Here is a 19,708-nt window from a genome sequence, read left to right as displayed (position 1 = left end):
CTAATTGTATAATTTAATTTTCTACAAATTAAATAGAACTGCTTTATTTTTATTTTACCTGGTCATTTTTATGCATATAGTTACAAAGAACGATAACACCTCAAGCAAGAGTGTTTTATCTTCAGACAAAGCAAAATTTCTGTAAAGTGTATTTATGTCAAGAACGATTTCAGCTCTTGAAATGAAATTTAAGAATTTATGGAACGTAATAAAAACAGTCTTTAGTTAAAATCAATATAAAACCGTTCTCTTTTTTTAATAACAGTGTTATTTATGATTTTTCTCAGAGAGTTTTAATACTTTGAACAATGAAGTCACAACTGCATCGAGAGAGAGAGAGAGAGAGAGAGAGAGAGTTTGAAGACGGCACCAGATAACTGTGGTTAAGAAGCAAATGCCGTATATTGTATGTGATTTACGGGAGACAACTGAAATAACTAAACAACATAAAGTTGCTATTTGACAAAAATTAAATATCAAATTTTTAATAACATGTCAGGTCTGATAATAAATGATCTCTAGTTTTAGTGTCTTTTGTTACGCTTCTTGCTTTCGTTCCAGTGATATCATACCGGGTATTGTTCAACAGACAAATTAAAGCAGACTGTGTATGCTGTCCATTAAGATTTGAGTACTGACAGTACTGTAATGAGTATACGGCATAAAGTTGTTTATACTATTTATTTGATAAGAGAACAGTATTTAATTTATTAATCATCATTCTTGTCAGGACTGAATATGTATTTTAAAACTCTTTAGTTTTGGTGTCTGATCATCAGCAAAGTCGTTTGTAGCGCTTCACGTCCTTTCCAGCCTTGCCATACCGGGTATTTGCCACCAGTCAGAGCAGACTGTGTGTACTGTCCGTTAAGGTTTGAGTCGTGACAGGATTTGTACCACCAGGCTCCGTGATATGATGCAGCACAGTGACGACTACTCCCGTCATTGTCCTGATCCGTGGTGCTGAATTTATATCCACTGTGATAAGCCAAACTATCCCCTAGGACAGAGAATTGATAATATTATAATCTATAATTCAATGAAACAATAATCATTACATCGTAACCGCCACCGTGACTTAAGAAAACGGTGTATATGATTAATGTATTAATAACAAATAAATGTGTAATAGATTATTTTTACAACATACATTTTCAAAATGCATCCTAAGACAAAGCTTGTATCAAAGCAATTTGAAATATAATATGCACTGTCTATGTACCTAAATGCACAGGTACTTGTGGACAGGACCCCCCCCCCCCCCGGGTCAAAAAATATTTTTATGTCTTTTTTTCATAAATTATTCTTCTAGTACATATTTACAATGTATTCCATAAGAAAAATCCAAGGGTATGATTTTTTAGTAAAACGTTAATTCTGCGTTATTTTTTGGATTTTTCTTATGGAATACATTGTAAATATGTACTAGAAGAATAATTTATGAAAAAAAGACATAAAAATATTTTTTGACCCGGGGGGTATTTTCAGGGGGGGGGGGGGTCCTGTCCACAAGTACCTGTGCCTAAATGGCATAAATTTCTATGTATATAAGTTAATTCTGGACATTATCACACATCCCACATCCTTATTTCCTTTTAAATTGTCTTTTTGCTTTATGTTTCTAAAATTAATGATAATAAGTCCATGATGATGATTGGGTTATAAGTTTTGCAACACGAAAATTTTAGGGATGAATTAAATATCTATTGAAGTTATACTGTATAACCTTGGTTGGGACAGTTTACGCTTTAAAGACATTTTTTTCAAAAAGCCAAAAAAAAAAAAAAAAAAAAAAAAAAAAAAAAAAAAAAGTTGCAATCCAGATTTTACAAGACCTAACATAACTTGCGTAGCTATTTTATTTATTCCTTAGAGTATAATTTTTCTATCATTTGAAAGTGTACATTTTAAGTCAATATCTTTTTAAAAATGTCTTCATAAAATGCAAAATTAAAATGTGACAACATTTATATCTATGTATATATACAATGGACAATCTAAATTAAAAAAAAAATGTGACATCATACAAACGTTTTGATGTAAGTCAAATTGTGACGTAAGCAACACACGTTGCACTAAATAAACTTTTTTTTTCTATCCAGTCAATGGGTTTTATAAGCAAAATTAAATAACAGATATTCAAATCCGTTGTGATGACTGAACACTATGTATCAGTGTTATGAGTCGACCTACCTGCGGTTCCTGAATACCCCGATACAGTGAGTACGTATTTATTGTACTTATCTCCGACATAAAATGTGGAATAATGAGCGTATGCTTCAGCGCCATCAAAACTTTGTAGCTCAACCCGGAGTTCCTGGTCCTTGTTCTTTGTCAACTCATAGATGGCGTCATTTCCTTGAAAAAGGTAAAACAAGCATTTTACTTGATGGTAAATAATCTTTCGAATACTTATTTTATCAATGTAATACATAACACACTTTGTTGGCCAAAATGTGATTAAAATGGAGTTGTCGGGTGTTAACAAGAACAGTTGAATAATACAAGATTCCTCACATGATGCACAATTAAGAAATACGAGTGAAGTTCAAGATTCATGAAAGATCACTACAGGAAAGGGACCTTTTACTGATACAAGCATAACTAGCATTATTAGCAAATGATTAGCATTGCTGACATTACAATTAGAAAGCTATCAATAAAATTCGTATTTTAATAGATAAATATTTATTTGATCAAAAAATCGCCATCGAGAATTTTTGTTTTGATTATTTCGAAAACACATTTAGAATTCATGTAAGTACAAAAGAGTCAGAAATATAAAGAATTCAAATATTAAAACCATTATGCTGAAAATTAAACTGTCTTTCAATGCAGCATTATTAACAAATATGTTTCTTGCAGAAGCATTGAGCTTTAATAAATCAACATACGATCAGAAAAAAAAAGAATGTTAAAGCTTTTAAGAAAATAGCTTTGTTGTGTAATTATTGATGTAATGGGAGATTTGGGGGTAAACAGTTTGTTGCTTGTTCGTCTGTCTGTTAGTCCGAAATAACTTTAACTTTAACCTTGGTCATAACTTCGGTTGGAGCAAAAGTTTTCATCTTTCACATGTATATTCCTTTTGACTAGACCTTTCTATTGATATGCATATGCTTTTTACCTTTATGGCCCTGACCTTTGTGTTTTAACTACTTAAAAAACTTTAACATTAACTTTGGTTATAACATTGAACAGTCAGTGCTAGGACTTTCATACATTACATGTGCATAACAAGATGACCTTACCGATTAACTTACTTTTGAAAATCTTTCACCTTTGCCATGAACTGCCATACAGAGGTATCGGTGTTTCAAAAACATATCTTGTTTTTTAAGGAGAAGTATTTCAAAGAAAATATATTCATGTGTGACATTTTCTCATATTGCAATTTTTATAGGACACGATTCCCGAAAAATAGAGCTGTTTGGACATTTTTAAAGAGGTTTTAAAACTATTTCTTTGTGCAACTACTGTGAACTAACCCTAACAAAAATACGATAGTTAACTATAGTTTACTAAAAAATAAAATTATTTTTATGATTATTATCCATGGATTATACTATTGTTTGATCTATTCTGCTATTTGTTATTGATAAACATTTTAAAGATTTTTTGCCAAGGTTGGTAAAAAAAAATATAAATGCCATTTAAGAAATTCTGAAAAGAGTTCTAGGTTCGATTGTTTTCTGTTTCCTGTATTTCTTTATTTTTTTTTTTATATCTGTTGTAAATAATATTATTTTATTTATTTTCCTGAGATTAAAATTGTATAACACAAGAAAATGTACCAGAAATATTTACATGAGCCCTCGGTCGAAGTAAGCAAAAACTGGATCTACGAAATGATTGATCTAAAATCTCGTGCAAACTTCAAGATTACATGTATCTTATGAAGCGAATGTTTGCAAGTGGACACCAAATTAGTTGAGTATTTATGCAACCTATTCAGTTATTTAGAAGCAAAAATGTTTTAAATATTTCTTTCAAATGGTTTTGTCTTGTACACTTTTCAAGAACGAAGTGATAGTTTATCTAAAATTCAAGCGAGATTGCTTTATTCTGACCTGTGTATAATAGGAAGTAACAAGAAATAAAAAATGGGTGCATATTGAGCATCTTTTTTGTTTGCTTTCTAAGATAGATGATATTTTAATACCCAGAAAAGCCTCTGGATATAAAGAAAATGATGCTAAAGTAAATAATATACTCAGTTAACATGTAGAAAATTAGGTTATTTGTTACACAGAAAGAAGTCAATGTTACCAATCCAGTAGTTCTTAGATGGATCACCAAATCCTTGTTTGTAATCTCGCCAAGTTCGGTAAAAATCTGTAGAATTGTCCTTCCGTCTTTGTATTGCCTTTAACACATCAATTGATTTTTAATTCGTTTTAAATTAATAAAAAACGAGTAATTCAAGACTTGTTCAGTGCTCATTCAAAAGATCTTGACAAACACATACAGATTCTGTATTTTGTAAAAGAAAAATTCTTTTAAGATCAATGTTTTCTTTTAATTTCTTAAAAAACACGGAGTAGATTATTTTCTTCACTTTATACTCACCGTCCAGCCTCCGCCATCAGTACTCATGTCGCAGTAAACAGCCTTGACCTCAGAGGCTATGGATATTCTATATACTCCGTTCCTTCCCATTAAACTTGGGTATTTCTGTAAAATGTCCCAACAGTCCTTCGAAAGCACTGTATAAAAGATCAATAAATTGACACATAAATGTTTAGGACACTTGTACACTTCAGTGTTCATCAGAATATACTCAAGTAATTATGGTTTGACTGTCATTATAGGGAGAAGACGTAAATAGGAATTTTCGTCTGCTATCCTATCCCTTTCCGTTTCGGAAATAAGTATTGTGAAAACCAAACTCTCATAGAGTCCACATTCTGTCCACTTAAGCCACTGTACGCAACTGGATACGATTGAACAAGAATTGACAAAATGGAATTTTTTTGATCTGGTTAATATTACTTAAGGAATTACAGTGTAGCTTGTTGGGTATGCCGGGTCATTAACGACAGTTGGACACGTGGGAAAATTTGCTTCGCATGTAATGCATATACAGTAGCGCCTTTTCAATCCAGACATCTTCGTCCGGAATGAAATCGTCCGGATGAATAAATCGTCCGGATAAGTGATTCACTTCTCAAAATACCTTCTCAAAGCATGTACATATAAACATACTGGTATCAATTGTGAAGGCAAAGAAAAAAAACCTTTATACATTGGTTTATTGATGTAATTTTTATAGTTAAAAAAAAATAAATAATTAAAAAAAAGAATTTCAAGTGTAATTTTCACGTTGAAGAAATGGATAGGCAATTTAATGCTGAGACCTCCTTTTCAACATAGAAAATTTTACTCGCCTTTTCTTTTGCGTGTGACTGCTTGGGCTACTGTTTTATTTCGCCATATTTTATAATTAATAAAACTCATATGATATTACAGAACTGTTCAGCATCATCATCGAAAATATTCAAATAGAAACTAACGGCGTATATTCATTTCGTAGGGTTGCTAGCAACGGAACACCGCAAGCTAACTCAAACACGCTTAATCAGAGCAAATATTTTAAGCATTCAACATTAACACAAGCCATCTTCATGATTATCAATATTTTTTTTCTACAAACTATAGGTTTTGCTAACTTTACATCTATTCATGAAATAAAAATGCAAATATAAAGCAAATGCTTTCTGATAGAAATAAAACACACAAGGCATTCCATGTTAATTTCCGTAGTGTCCTCCCTCTAACGACAGACATAATGAAAACCGAATATAATCGTATATGGTTCGAAAATGAGATACAGTGTATGGTATGCTTTACATAATTTATGATGAATGCAGCCTCATATAAGCATTAATAGTATCTACCATTATTTGGGCAAACTGTGCATTTTTAATGCAGTTTTCAAAGTATCTAATTATTCGGTATTTCGAACTGTAAAGTGATTATGGGGCGAGAATTTTTGAGAAAACCGTTTGATGTATTTTTTGTTTACAACATCGGTCGTATTTCCACGTTTATTAGATGATGAAGGCGGTGTGCTTTGGACGATTTCGATTTCTGCGTCCATGTTTACATTATGGAAGAAGGATGGATTCTCACTGATTGTCATGTATTTTAAGCACTCCACTTTTCACATGGCGAAATTTACAATCAGTGGTAATTATCGAGAAAAAAAAAAACAAACTCTACTTTCTCAGAGTTATTACAGAGAAAACAGTTGGAAATGAAAATATTGCTTTTTTATCTTAATTTATGGAACCAAAATCGATTCTTATAAAACTAATTCCAATTTACGTCATATGGCTTACTTTTAGCTCGCCTCCAAATGGGATTGTACATCGAACATTGAGAATGAATTTAATTTCGCTTGAATTGTTTCGATATATTACGTACTGAAAAAAATGATTCACATGGAAAACTCATCCTGTAAAATGTCCATAATATCTATAAAAAAGAAAAGTTCTCTCCCGATTGATCCGAAAATGTTCATATTGCAATATAGTTGCTCAAAAATATTATCACCTGCATATGGAGTAAATGCTTCCCATTTGATTGGATACTAAAGAGCATGCTCTATGTATGAAGAATTTCTGAATCAAGGAAAGCTATTGACAAATAAGATAATGAAACAAAGATATCAACAGTCTCGTTTAAAGTCTACATTTTGTAAATTCTATGGTCGATAAAATGACCTTTTCAATGAAATATGGAGATACCGAACGGTAATCAAGTTCAAAAGTCCATTGTAACGACACAAATCAGGAGCAGAGCAAACATGGACCTCTAAAAAACATCAGAGGTGGGATCAGATGCCAAGGAAGAGTAAGCATTCCCTTTCCACCGGTCACACTCACCGTGTGCTCCTTGTCATTGTCGGGCAAAGGAAAAATCCGTAAACAGTTCCATGTGTAAATAATGGCATAACAATTACTATGAGAAAACGTCAGTCAGCATTCGACTTAATGATAGATCGTATTTGCAAACAAAGTCATTGTATCGACCATTGACCTTACAAAATTAATCAAGACTGTTGATATCCTTGTTTCATCAATTTGTTTGTCAATAGCTTGCCTCGTTTAAGAAATTGTTCGTACTTGGTTTTATATCGTAATAAAATCTCAACAAAACAAAGAATTTAGAAGCATAAAAATAGAGGATCATAAAATTAACCAATTATCTAATCCGACACATATGCAATCTATATATCCGACATTTTTTGATGGGTTAGTTTCGCGTAGTTTTCAATAAGAGAAAAATCCGGTTATTGAAACGGTGAAAATTGCGGGCGGGCGGCTGCCAAAAGGGCACATGATTTGTCCCGATTACTATTCCTACCATTTGCATTTGCGGATAAATTGTAATTATATCAGAGATGTGCAAATTACTTGAATTTGATAATTTATGAGAAAAATACCAGCTGTTGAACTTAATCATTGTTTTTTTTTTTTTTGTTTTTTTTTTGCAAAATAATGCATATAGAGTACATCATTTGTCAAGATAACTTCTTCTACAGTTTTCAAGATTTGTCTTTATTTTTCAGATCAATTGTACATATATCAGAGTGTGCTTAATACTTAGATTTTGAATTTTGATCATTTATGGGGAAAATTCCATTTTTTGAACATAGTCATATCTATACAAACTATCCTAATAGGGTACATTGATTTTGTTTGCATGTCAACTCCTACATTTGTTCAGAATAGAAAGTATTTATATAGACGATGTTCACATTTACAAAAGTTATTTCCCTTTTGGGTCAATCTAAGGTCAATCTGCATAAGGTACTGTTTTCTCTCTATAACATTACCAACTTTATTGGGCTGTATCTGATAAAAAAAATCTTTATGTGTATGTTCATTATGTTTTTCTGTTGTCCCATACTTTGCGAATAAATGTATGGTATGAAATTGTCAAAAGACATTTGAATATTTAAATTTTTACAGATAAATTACAAAGGATATTGTGAAAAAAATGTGTATTTCACGACAAAAGGAAATAATTCTTGCAAATGAAAAGAAATTGTCTATTGATGTGAGAAATACCAGTTCTGTTCACACAAAGAAAACCAGGTTTGCTGTCACGTTGAAAGCACTTGTCATTAATTTTACTTTTTGTTGAACATAATCTTTTATTTTCCCGAGTAAATATTTGCAAGTAATTACACCAAAATAGTTCTCGCGGAAAAAAAAAGTTATATACAATATATCTTTAAATGTTCAGTCTCAAAAAATGGCGTTAATTTTTAACTTTAAAGTAAATAACTCTCTGCTTAAAGGCTTGTTCCAATCTTTCTCTTTAAAATTCTGTTTAATAGTTTAAACTGAAATAGAATGTCATATTATACCTTTTGACAAGATCCAGTCGGATTCATTGAGATCCCTACAAACAGTGTGTAGAGTATCATTTACAGAGACGGGGAAGTTTTCTAACTCGTACTCTGTCTTTTTAACACGTTCAAAAAGACTGTTTACACTGCATTTCTGTAATGTTACATTCATTTCATTCATTTGATATTTGAAAACCTTAATTTGGGGATCGGAAACTATTTGCGATTCATTTAGTGCTTTTATTTTCTCCATTGTTCTCTGGTCCTTCATCTTTAATGTCTGTATATCTTTTCTCAAGTCACTTTCCATCTTCTTTGTTGTCTTATTTAACATATCAAGCTGTTTTTCAAAATCTGCATTTTTCAAGGCTAATTTATGATTCTGATTTTGAAGAGCTAAAGTTTTGTTTTCAATCATCTGGTCAAGATATTTAATTTCTTCCTTTGTAAAGTTTCTATTGTTATTCAGTGTCCCGTACATCACCTTTAATTCCTCTTTAAGTTTGATATTTTCTTCCTCCATAATTTGGTTTTTAGTCTCCAAATCCTGTAATTCCTTTGTCACTTCACTAAGCTTTTCCCTTATAACTTGTCCATCTTTTTTGTTGTCTATAGCATCCATCACTAGACTTTGTATCTTTTGTACCATAGAGAAGCGGACCAGGCTTTCCTGATTCAGAATGTCACGTAAGACGTTAGACGCTTTACCCGATACGGTACTAGGTAACTGACCACTTTAATCAGAAGCTTTGTTTTCAATTAAAGATAAATCACCAAATGTTCCAAACATGAACACAGAGAAAAAAAAAACACTGTACTTGTAGAAGGCCCATCTTTGCCGTAAAGTAACTTCTTATGTTTAAGGGGGTTGTTATATGATGGCCAACAATGGGTGTTCGTAATCCAGTAAACTCATGAAGCACTGATGACTTGATACTTGACTTGCTCTCAAATAAACAGTGTACTCTTTGTCCAAAATGAAAACCTTATCCGGCATATAATTACTTTTATCCATGTACTTAATGAGTAATAGATAAATTGATGTTTTTAGCTGAGAAGATAACCTGATACTTGAAATTTGGCTATTGGGAAAATTTTTCACAACATTGGACGCTTAACCCGACAGTACTAGATAGTTCTAAGCAACAAAATACTTCTAACAATTTTTTCTTTCCCGGAAATGTAACTGAAAAAATTCAATACTCCTACAAAAAGAGTGTTAAACATAAAACCTCTAGAGCTTCTATCTTTTCGGTAACCTCTGATAGAGGAGGTAACTGTTTATGTATTGTACTAACAAGAATGACCGTTAAAAATGTCAGCAATGCACTCATAAAAAAGCTTGATTCTTTATATCCTCTTATTTATCTATGATCAATACATATAATTCACGGTGGGTGTATAGTACTGTCGGGTTAAGCGTCCAATGTTGTGAAAAATTTTCCCAATAGCCAAATTTCAAATATCAGGTTATCTTCACGGTCGAAAGGGGATGCTTACTCCTCCTAGGCACCCAATTCAACCCGATGCTTTCAGAAGTTCGTGTTTTGCCTTGTTCATGATTAGTATTGTTTGCTGGATGATAATCTCATTTCGGTATCTTCAATCCTCACAAAGCAAACTTTGTGCAAAGTACAAATTTTAACAAACTTAAAAAAGAGAATATTGTAACAGAATTAGTTATGTTAATACTGATGTGGTGACTGGATCAGGAAAGTATATGATATATTTACTAATATTTATGTAATTAGTGTGTCATGAACGGATGAAATCTGAATCCTGATCTCTTTATTGTAAATTAAAAGAATATTTATCCCGAGAGTAAAGCATTTGATATAATATAAGTGTTGGCAATTGACAAAACACGGATATCAAAATAAAGTAAAACTATTGATTGGTATCTGGAAAAAGAAAGGCGTTTTTATTCTAATTTCATTCCAAGTTGTATTTAAATTCAAGACCGACGAGACCGTATAAACCGAGGTGGCAGTAGGTGCTGGCACGAAAAAAGATCCTTCACTGCTCAAAGTGCCGAGTACACGTCTAAATTTTATTCAAAAGCTTTACATGAGAAGAAGAAAACACTTGCTGTGACCTTCAACTGGACATTTAGATATATAGAATATGTATTATCAGATAACAATAGTTACTTTCATTCATTTGTCGATACGATATATCCAAGTGAACTTGAAATAAAAGACACAACAGAGTCTGTTACATCTTCTTAATATTTGGATGTTTTACTGACTAGACGATAAGGGCAAACTAACAATGAAATTGTATGACAAACGAGATGACTTCAACTTTTCAATCGTCAACTTTCCTTGTTTATGAAGTAATATCCCGCATTCACCTGCATATGGTGTTTACATCTCCCAACTTATTCGATACTCAAAAGTATGCTCTGAGAACAATCAATTTTTTAAACCGAGGCAGGCTACTGACAGATAAAATGATGGTACAGGGATTTCAACAAACTCTGTATTTCGTGAATTCTATGGTCGCTCTAATGACCTTATTAGTAAATATAACCTTTCTTTGGGTTGTATTTTGGCTGACGTGTTTCAAACAAATATTTAGGCCTTTGCTTTTACGAAATATACAAAATTTGACTACGAAATGTTCCGTCTAGCTGATCAATACATAGGGCTCATGGTGCCTTGACCGGTCAACAGAGGATGCTTACTCCTCCTAGGCACTTGATCCCACCTCTGAAATTTGCAGGAGTCCGTGTTTTATGCCCTCTTTACAGATTTGTATCGGTTATAGATTTTTTTTTAATCGATCACTGTTCGTTATCTTCATCTTTTTCATTACAATCTGTTTAATGCTATTCTAAATGTGCATACAAAGGCAAAATACTAAACGAGTAAAAGCTGATTTTCGTCCAAAATGGTTAACACAGGAAATTAATAATGCTAGACAATTACTATATTACTGTCATCAACACAAAGACTTTAAAAACTTTTGACATCGGAGGAATAAAGTTTCACTTTTGATTAATAATGCTAAATGTACTTATTACAAATCAGAAATTGAGAAGAGCTCTTGTCCTAAAAAAAAATGTGGAACTATCTCCATTTAGCTTCTTAGCCGAATATTTTTCTCACACTCTTATTAAGGACAATGGATCAGAAGTTGATGATATACAAGGCATTGTGAATGTTTTAATGGGCATTTCACAAAAATTTCTGGCATTTCATTAGCTAAATTACCAAACAATAGCTTTAAATGATCAAGAAGTAAAAAAAAATTCACAAAATCAAAACTTAGGGATGAAAACGTATTTAGCTTACTTTCTATAAGCCAGGACCAGGTCCTAACTATGCTAAGCACACTTGACACTAATAAATCAGCAAGTGTAAATTTCTTTGGTCCCCGTCTCTTAAAACTTTCTGCAAATATAATATCTAAGTCTATAGGTCATCTAGGTAACAACAGCATTACTAAAGGCATCTCTCCTTTACATCTGAAACAAGCTAACGTCACCCCTATATATAAGAAGGGCGATAAAAGTGATCTAAGTAACTACAGACCAATATCTATCATACCAACTTTATCCAAAAATTTTGTAAAGCACTTTGCTCATCAAGTAATGAATTCGCCAGAGCTTTTAATCTCTTTATGAGTTCACAGTCTGGTTTTAAGGAGTTCCATTCTTGCCAAATGGCACTAACCAAACTTACTGATAGCTGGTTGCATGCGATGGACCAAGGAAATCAAATTGCCATAACATAGATTTCGGTAAAACATTTGATTTAGTCAGTCACGGTATCCTAATTGAGGAATTAAGACACCATAACTTTTGATTCACTGACAAGTATATATGTGGTTTCAGTCTTATTTAAATGGACGGACCCAAAGTGTAAAAATTGGCGCATGTTTTTTCCGATATTTTACCTATCACAGCAGGGGTGTTCCAGCGATCTATCTAGGTCCAGTCCTATTTTATTGTACATTAATGATTTTCCTTGAAATCTTTGCTGATGATGCAACTTTCTTTGCATTTATCTGACAGCAATGTACATAATATTGAAACATATTTAAATTACAATTTATGTGAAAATGATAATTGGTGTTTACAGAACAAAATGATTCTGAATACGAACAAATCAAAATGTATGCTTATGTGTAGACAACAAAAGAGGTCAAATTTAGATATTCCAGAACTTCATACAGAAATTTATAGCGAAAAACTGGCAAACGTGGAAGTTGAAAACTCTCAGGTGTTCAGATAGATCAAACTCTTCAGTATATTTGTCATGTTGATACAGTTTGTAAATCATTAACATACAAGTTATTTGCGCTTTGTAAAATTAAGAAATTTTTTCCATGAAGTACCAGAAAACTCTTTTGTATTCAATAAACTATTATCTTACGGATTTGAGTAATGCATCTAAAACTAACACTGAACGAATCCTTAAACTTCAGAAACAGGCTGTTAGAATTATTCTTGGTGCAGCGCGCAACGAACCATCAAAACCATTGCTTGAAAAACAAGGATGGTTGAATGTGTTTAAATAACATGTACGTAGTTACATTACATAAATGTGTTTACTGTACAAAACGTATTATGGTATGAGCCCTGAATGTCTCTAGGATCTTTTTGTTTTTCATAGCCATGCATGATTACTATTCCCTGCGTTTAGAATCAAATTATAATCTTCGTTCACCAAAGCATCGAGCAATTCTATCAACAAACTCTATTCTATATCCAGCTGTACATTCATGGAATGACCTACCTTTAAATGTAAAATTGTCACCGTCTTTACATATTTTTAGTAGAAATGTATATTTAATTCATATTATTTGAAACTATGTCTTCTGAACTATGTATAATGACTTCTTTATTTACCCTATATTTCATTTAATTTTACATTTAATTATGCATTAATTAATGAACTTATCATTACATGTTTTATCTTTAATTGTACCATTTTGGGTATGTTAATTGAAATTTAGAAGGATCCGGGGAAGAAAAGTGTCTCGTACTAATCGGGCTACCTTCTCAAAATAAATAAGAAAAATGAATTAAATGAAATTTATTTATTTCGAGATAATTCACGGCATGAAATAAAGTATTTACATGGTATTTGAACAGCTGAATATTTAATTTATTATAACAAGAACTCAGACATTTCAACATTTCACTTCAAACTTACATCTTCATGATAAATAAGACCTTATACTCTGTTTTTTGTTTGTCTCTGTCGTTAAGATAGGAATTAAATATGGAGAAAATGAACATTAATCAAGTTCAGACAATTAACACAATATAAATCGGGAGCGGAGCAAACACGAACCTCTAAAACATCAGAGATAGGATCAGGTGCCATGGATAAGTAAGCATCCCCTACCGACCGGTGTCGTATAATATTTGGTCCGCCTCGTTTAAAGGTCCGGGGGGACCTAATACGATAACATTTAAGGTCCGCCTTTTATAAGGAAAGGTCCGGCCCGTATAAGATAAGGTCCGCCGAAGTTTAAAGGTCCGGGTGGTGCAAAATGTTTTAATTTTGACTTAAACACATAATTATAAAATTAAAGAGAGTTGTTTACATCATATGAAGAAAGAAGGATTTACCCTAGCTGTTTTGATTATTTTTTGTACAATATATCTCTTAGGGCAGGGATTTCTCTCCTTGTTTAATGTGCTTTTAGCAATGCCGTTTAGAGCAATCATTTTAAAAAAAAGTCCCATTTATTGGGCGTGTGTTTGTTTTCCCCCAGCATTTGCTTTGTGTAAATTAGGACGATTAAAGGTGTGAAATCTGCCGGTGTGTATAGGCAATAAAACAATGGGGTGTGTGAAGTATTCGTATACCTGACAGGTACCCGCAGGTAGAGCCCGCGGCAGATAGCAATGACAATGTAATGGTCATGTGTTTGCTTTAAATCAATATTTGATATGAATTCTCTATTTTAATAAATTATGCTAAAGAACAAATTATATTATTATATAGTCTATAAATAGTCCCTATATAATCTATACAAACGCAAACAGATCATAATACTACATATTCACTGGATTTGAAGCCATATTCACCGGAGGGTCAGTGCGCGTGCAGCGGCATTGTGACGTCACAATCAATACCTAAAACAACGTTGAAAACAATGGTTGCAACGGCCGCAGCCAGCTGTATATCTGAGCAGGAAAACTTGTAGTCAAATTTCTCGTAGGATTATTTTCCAAACATTTCGATGTCTTACACACAGCAAAAGGAAAACACAGAAGTTATAATCTGGACATTTTTTTTTTAATTTTTCTACGACAAAAATTCTTAATGAAAATGGAGTCGTCATGCAGCCTTCAATGTCTTATTCATTCAAATCCTGACTATATAATAAAACAATTGTGGACTCTTTCGGTGGTGAATATGGTTTGTTATTCACCAGAAAAATATCAATATTGACCTCGGCTTCGCCTCGGTCAATATTGACATTTTTCTGGTGAATAACAAACCATATTCACCACCGAAAGAGTCCATAATTGTATAATACTATTATGATATGCATGTGTACACATCAAAATTGTGATTTATATAATAATATATAGTCTATTTTTATTACAATATTTAAAGATATTTCTTATTCCAAGTGTATACATGTAGTTTAATACTAAGACTGATAAAAATAAAAGTATGTATATGCTTCACTTCAGTTTCAACAATTAATTTGTTTTTAGTTTATAATCATATTTTGGCCCTTTATTTGTGGATAGGGTAATATATAGCCTAATGTTGCATTCGATCTATATTTACTGCAGAAACAAAATACATGTAGTGTTAAAGCTTAAAACAGGTAACTCAAAGTTGAAAACATATACATCAGATTTAAAGTATAATCATGGTTTGGATTTAATCCTTTCTTATAAAAATATCACTTCCTCGTCATAATGAACTACATATGAAATAGAGTTTGTACTTTTCTTTTCCAAAAACATCAGTTGATCCTCTTCTTTTTTTGGCATATCAAGGAATTTCTATTTCCTACATTAATTTGTGCAATAACCCCCCCCCCCCCTTCTGCAACTGCACCCAGAAATATACTGACTGAATGTTTCTGGGGACGTTATCAAGCGTGCGTCATATTTCCCATTTCAAGCTACATGATATGTACATTTTTGTGTTGTCAACTAGAAGCGTTTCAGTCTAATTTCAAATCAAAAATATATTTCTTTTAAAAAGCGCTGATTATTTATTTTATTCATTTATGGAAAGTGGCAACTCACGGTTATCCGGAGAAAAAAGGTAATTCATGTTTTTTTCCACTTATAAAACTGACTGATCATGAGAGTCCAAGCTCCAGACAGCTCAGTATTACGTTACACTACAACTCCATATCAAGTAGTCCCGGAGAATTGACACTGTATGGAGTATGACTGAGAGTCATACTCCATACTCTCCGGGACTACTTTCCCTACGAATAATGATATGGAGTAATACTGAGCTGTCTGGAGCTTGATTGAGGGTGATCTCCCGTGTAGAATTTTCTACGCGGTGAAAATCAATAAAGTGTATTGTTTAGTACCACTACACCTGCTCAAGAGTTCTTGAAAAATTCTTAACGAAAGCCAGGAACTTTGCCAATGTCCTTAAATTATCCTTTTCGAAGTTCTCAGTCATTTTTCGTGGTAACCATGGAAGAAATAATACAATCTGTCTTATGAAGTCATGACAGAATTTTTGAAGTTCGATTTTCATACATGCTATACATTGTTTCGGATATTACCTAATAGGCTAATACAATTTTGAATAATGATTATACAGGCGCGGATCCAGAATTTTATTTGGGGGGGGGGGGGGTTCCATCCAGTCAAAAAAATTTCTAACCCAAAAATTTCTTGACAGGCAAAAAAAAAAAAAACAAAAAAAACAATACAAAAAAAAAAAAAAAAAACAAACAAAAACAACCCCCCCCCCGTAAAATTCATTTCCAAAACGTGAAAAACACCTATTACGTGGAGTGGTGATGGTGGGGTCCACGTTTTCTAAGGGGTTCCAAAGTCATTTATTATTTATTTCAGTATATGCTTTTAATAACTCTGCAATTTCCAGGGGGTCTGGACCCCCACCCACCCCCCTCTAGATCCGCGCATGTTATATGAATATTTTCGGTATTGGCTGGAGAAATTTCCGGTAATAAAATGCATCTCAGGTGAGGAAGAGGGTGCGGAGGTGGCAATAACACTTTCTTTATATTTCCATCTGCTCCTTGCGTATCAAGTACATAGTAAATAAACACCGACTTCAATAAATCTAATTTCGTGTCTTACAGATTTCTTTTTACTTGTCACACAAGGTATTTACCACATACATGTACAGTTTGTACGTAGTGTTGATGACACCCTTTCTTATTTTTAAGATTATTTTCCCAATACATTGTATGAATACAGAAACAAATACCCCTCTTTTTCATGTACCGGTATATGAAACAAAGTCTACGGATACAGTACAACTAATGATCATTCTAATAACATAACATTTTTGTGACATATATGGATAATAAATCTGACCTCATATCTTTTGATTGTATGTGGCAAATATATTCTAGATAAATATACATCGTACTTCCATTATACATTCAGATTCGTCACTGCCTTTTATAAAAGAATCGTCCTACGATTTTCCAAGACCTTGATATAAAATAAGAGGCCCATAGGCCACAACGCTCACATTAGTCAATATAACCCTGCTGTTTTTCATCAGCAGATTTATTCTAACGTATCTTCCTATGTAAAACATTAATCCCTATTGTGACTCCACCCTACCCCAGGTGTCGTGATTTTTATAGATGTAGCGCTAGTCCCACCCTACCCCTCGGGGTCATGATTTAAACAAACTTGAATTTACACTACCTCAAGATACTTCTATATCAATGTGACTAAACATGGTTTTGTTGTTAATGAAAAAAAGGTTTTAGAATTTTTTTCTTATACATTCGCATGCTAAACTCTGATTAGTGCATTGTGGCCCAATCTACCCCTAGGGGTCATGGTTTGATTGATTGATTAGGGTTTAACGCCGAGTCGGCAATATTTCAGTCATATTTTGGCGGAAAATTAAATTTATATATGACCGGTTATTATGGTTTGAATAAATTTGAATCTACAATACCTGAAGATGTTTCCATATCAATCTGACTAAAGATGGCTTTGCTGTTCTTGTGAAGAAGATTTTTGAAGATTTTTCGATATATATATCCTATGCAAAACTTTGATCCCCCATTGTGACCCCACCCTACCCTGGGGGTCATGATTTGAACAAACGTACATCTACACCACCTGATGATGCTTCCATATTAATATGACTAATCATGACATTACTGTTCTTAAGAAGAAGATTTTTGAAGACTTTTTCCTAAATATTCCTATGTAAAACCTTATTCGCCCGTTTTGATCCGTTTTGATCTATCTATTACAAAGCGAATATTATAAACAGGGTTCTTTTCTGTAGCATAAAAACTAGAGAAAGGGGCAGGGCGGACCTTAAAACGCAAATAATGAAAGGTGCGCCCTCTATATTTCAGATATCTTACTGTTAGAAAGCAAACATTTTGGGCAGGGTTTATTTCCGTAACATAAAAACAAGTAAAAATGGCAGGGCGGACCTTAAAACGCAGTATAATAAAAGGTCCGCCCTCTATATTTCAGATATCTTTCTATTACAAGGCGAAAATTTGAACAGGATTTATTTTCGTAGCATAAAAACTAGAGAAAGAGGCAGGGCGGAACTTAAAACGAAGTATAATAAAAGGTCCGCCCATTGTATTTCAGATATCTTACTATTACAGGGCGAAAGTTTATTTTCGTAGCATAAAAACTAGATAAAGAGGCAGGGCGGACCTTAAAACGCAGTTTAATAAAATATCCGCCCTCTATATTTCAGATATCGTACTATTACAAGGCGAAAATTTTGAACAGAATTTATTTTCGTAGCATAAAAACTAGAGAAAGAGGCGAGGCGGACCTTAAAACGCAGTATAATAAAAGGTCCGCCCTCTATATTTCAGATATCTTACTATTACGAGGCGAAAATTTTGAACAGGATTTATTTTCGTAGCATAAAAACTAGAGAAAGAGGCGGGGCGGACCTTAAAACGCAGTATAATAAAAGGTCCGCTCATTGTATTTCAGATATCGTACTATAACGTACGAGGCGAAAATTTTGAACAGGGTTTTATTTTCGAAGCATCAAAACTAGAGAAAGAGGCAGGGCGGACCTTAAAACGCAGTATAATAAAAGGTCCACCCTCTATATTTCAGATATCTTACTATAACAAGGCAAAAATTTTGAACAGGGTTTATTTTCGTAGCATAAAAAACTAGAGAAAGAGGCAGGGCGGACCTTAAAACACAGTAAATAAAAGGTCCGCCCTCTATATTTCAGATATCTTACTATTACGAGGCGAAAATTTTGAACAGGATTTATTTTCGTAGCATACAAACTAGAGAAAGAGACAGAGCGGACCTTAAAACGCAGTATAATAAAAGATCCGCCCTCTGTATTTCAGATATCTTACTATAACAGGACGAAAGTTTATTTTCGAAGCATAAAAACTAGAGAAAGAGGCAGGGCGGAACTTAAAGCGCAGTATAATGAAAGGTCCGCCCTCTATATTTCATAAATCTTACTATTAGAAAGCAAACATTTTGGACAGGGTTTATTTCCGTAACATTAAAATAGAGAAAAAGGCAGGGCGAACCTTAGAACGCAGTATAATAAAAGGTCCGCCCTCTGTTTTTCAGATATCTTTCTATTACAGGGCGAATATTTTGAACAGATCTTTCATTAAAACTCGTTAAAATGGCAGGGCGGACCTTAAAACACAGTATAATAAAAGGTCCGCCATCTGTTTTTCTTTTTTCCCAGATACATGTACCGGGTATCTCACTGTTACAAATCAAAAATTATGGAAATGCTTTCAGTTCTTATCGTTTTTTTTTTCTTTGTTGGTTCGAGCGTTTTTCCAGGGTAAAAAGATTATTAGGTTTTTAATTTTAGGATGGACGCTAAATTAACTTAGAAAACTCTCCGAATGGCCAAATTGTGCATAAGAATTGCATATTCTACATGTAGTAGTGTACTTTTTTTTCATTTATGCTGACAAAAAGACAAAACTTTAATGTCAATTAATTATCCATTCTATGAACATTTGCAGGAGATGTGTCTACTGTATTTTATATCTATATGCAATCATGAACATCTGTCTGAACGGACCAAGGATTATGTATTTTTATTTAATTAGTAATTTTGATGACGTGCAACAAGAGAACTATTATCCCCCCCCCCCCCCAACACACACACATAAATAAGAAAGAAATAGCCTCTAAAAGTCGTAGAAAATCTA

General features: G+C 33.0%; 1 protein-coding gene across 2 annotated transcripts in view; it reads right to left on the bottom strand.

Moving 5' to 3' along the window:
• Positions 1-9,208, bottom strand: part of LOC133185187 (fibrinogen-like protein 1) — a 37,664-nt gene extending 28,456 nt beyond the window's left edge. Inside the window, exons 1-5 of one of the 2 annotated variants that reach the window (XM_061320278.1) lie at positions 8,378-9,208; positions 4,570-4,706; positions 4,270-4,366; positions 2,194-2,358; positions 667-1,000 (exon numbers count right to left, since the gene is read on the bottom strand). In XM_061320278.1, the coding sequence (XP_061176262.1) occupies positions 756-1,000; positions 2,194-2,358; positions 4,270-4,366; positions 4,570-4,706; positions 8,378-9,008 (1,275 nt within the window). In that variant the 5' untranslated portion in view covers positions 9,009-9,208 and the 3' untranslated portion in view covers positions 667-755. Of the gene's footprint in view, positions 1-666; positions 1,001-2,193; positions 2,359-4,269; positions 4,367-4,569; positions 4,707-8,377 lie in introns of those variants that run through there. The other variant, XM_061320277.1, reaches the window with a different exon arrangement.
• Between the last annotated feature and the right edge of the window lie 10,500 nt (positions 9,209-19,708).

Source organism: Saccostrea echinata, unplaced genomic scaffold (assembly GCF_033153115.1).
Source record: "Saccostrea echinata isolate AGI-Se365-2 ecotype Australia unplaced genomic scaffold, CSIRO_AGI_Sech_v1 ptg000012l, whole genome shotgun sequence".
Lineage (NCBI taxonomy): Eukaryota > Metazoa > Mollusca > Bivalvia > Ostreida > Ostreidae > Saccostrea > Saccostrea echinata.
The sequence above is the reverse complement of the archived record's forward strand: the minus strand, read 5'-3'. Positions and strand labels throughout refer to the sequence as shown.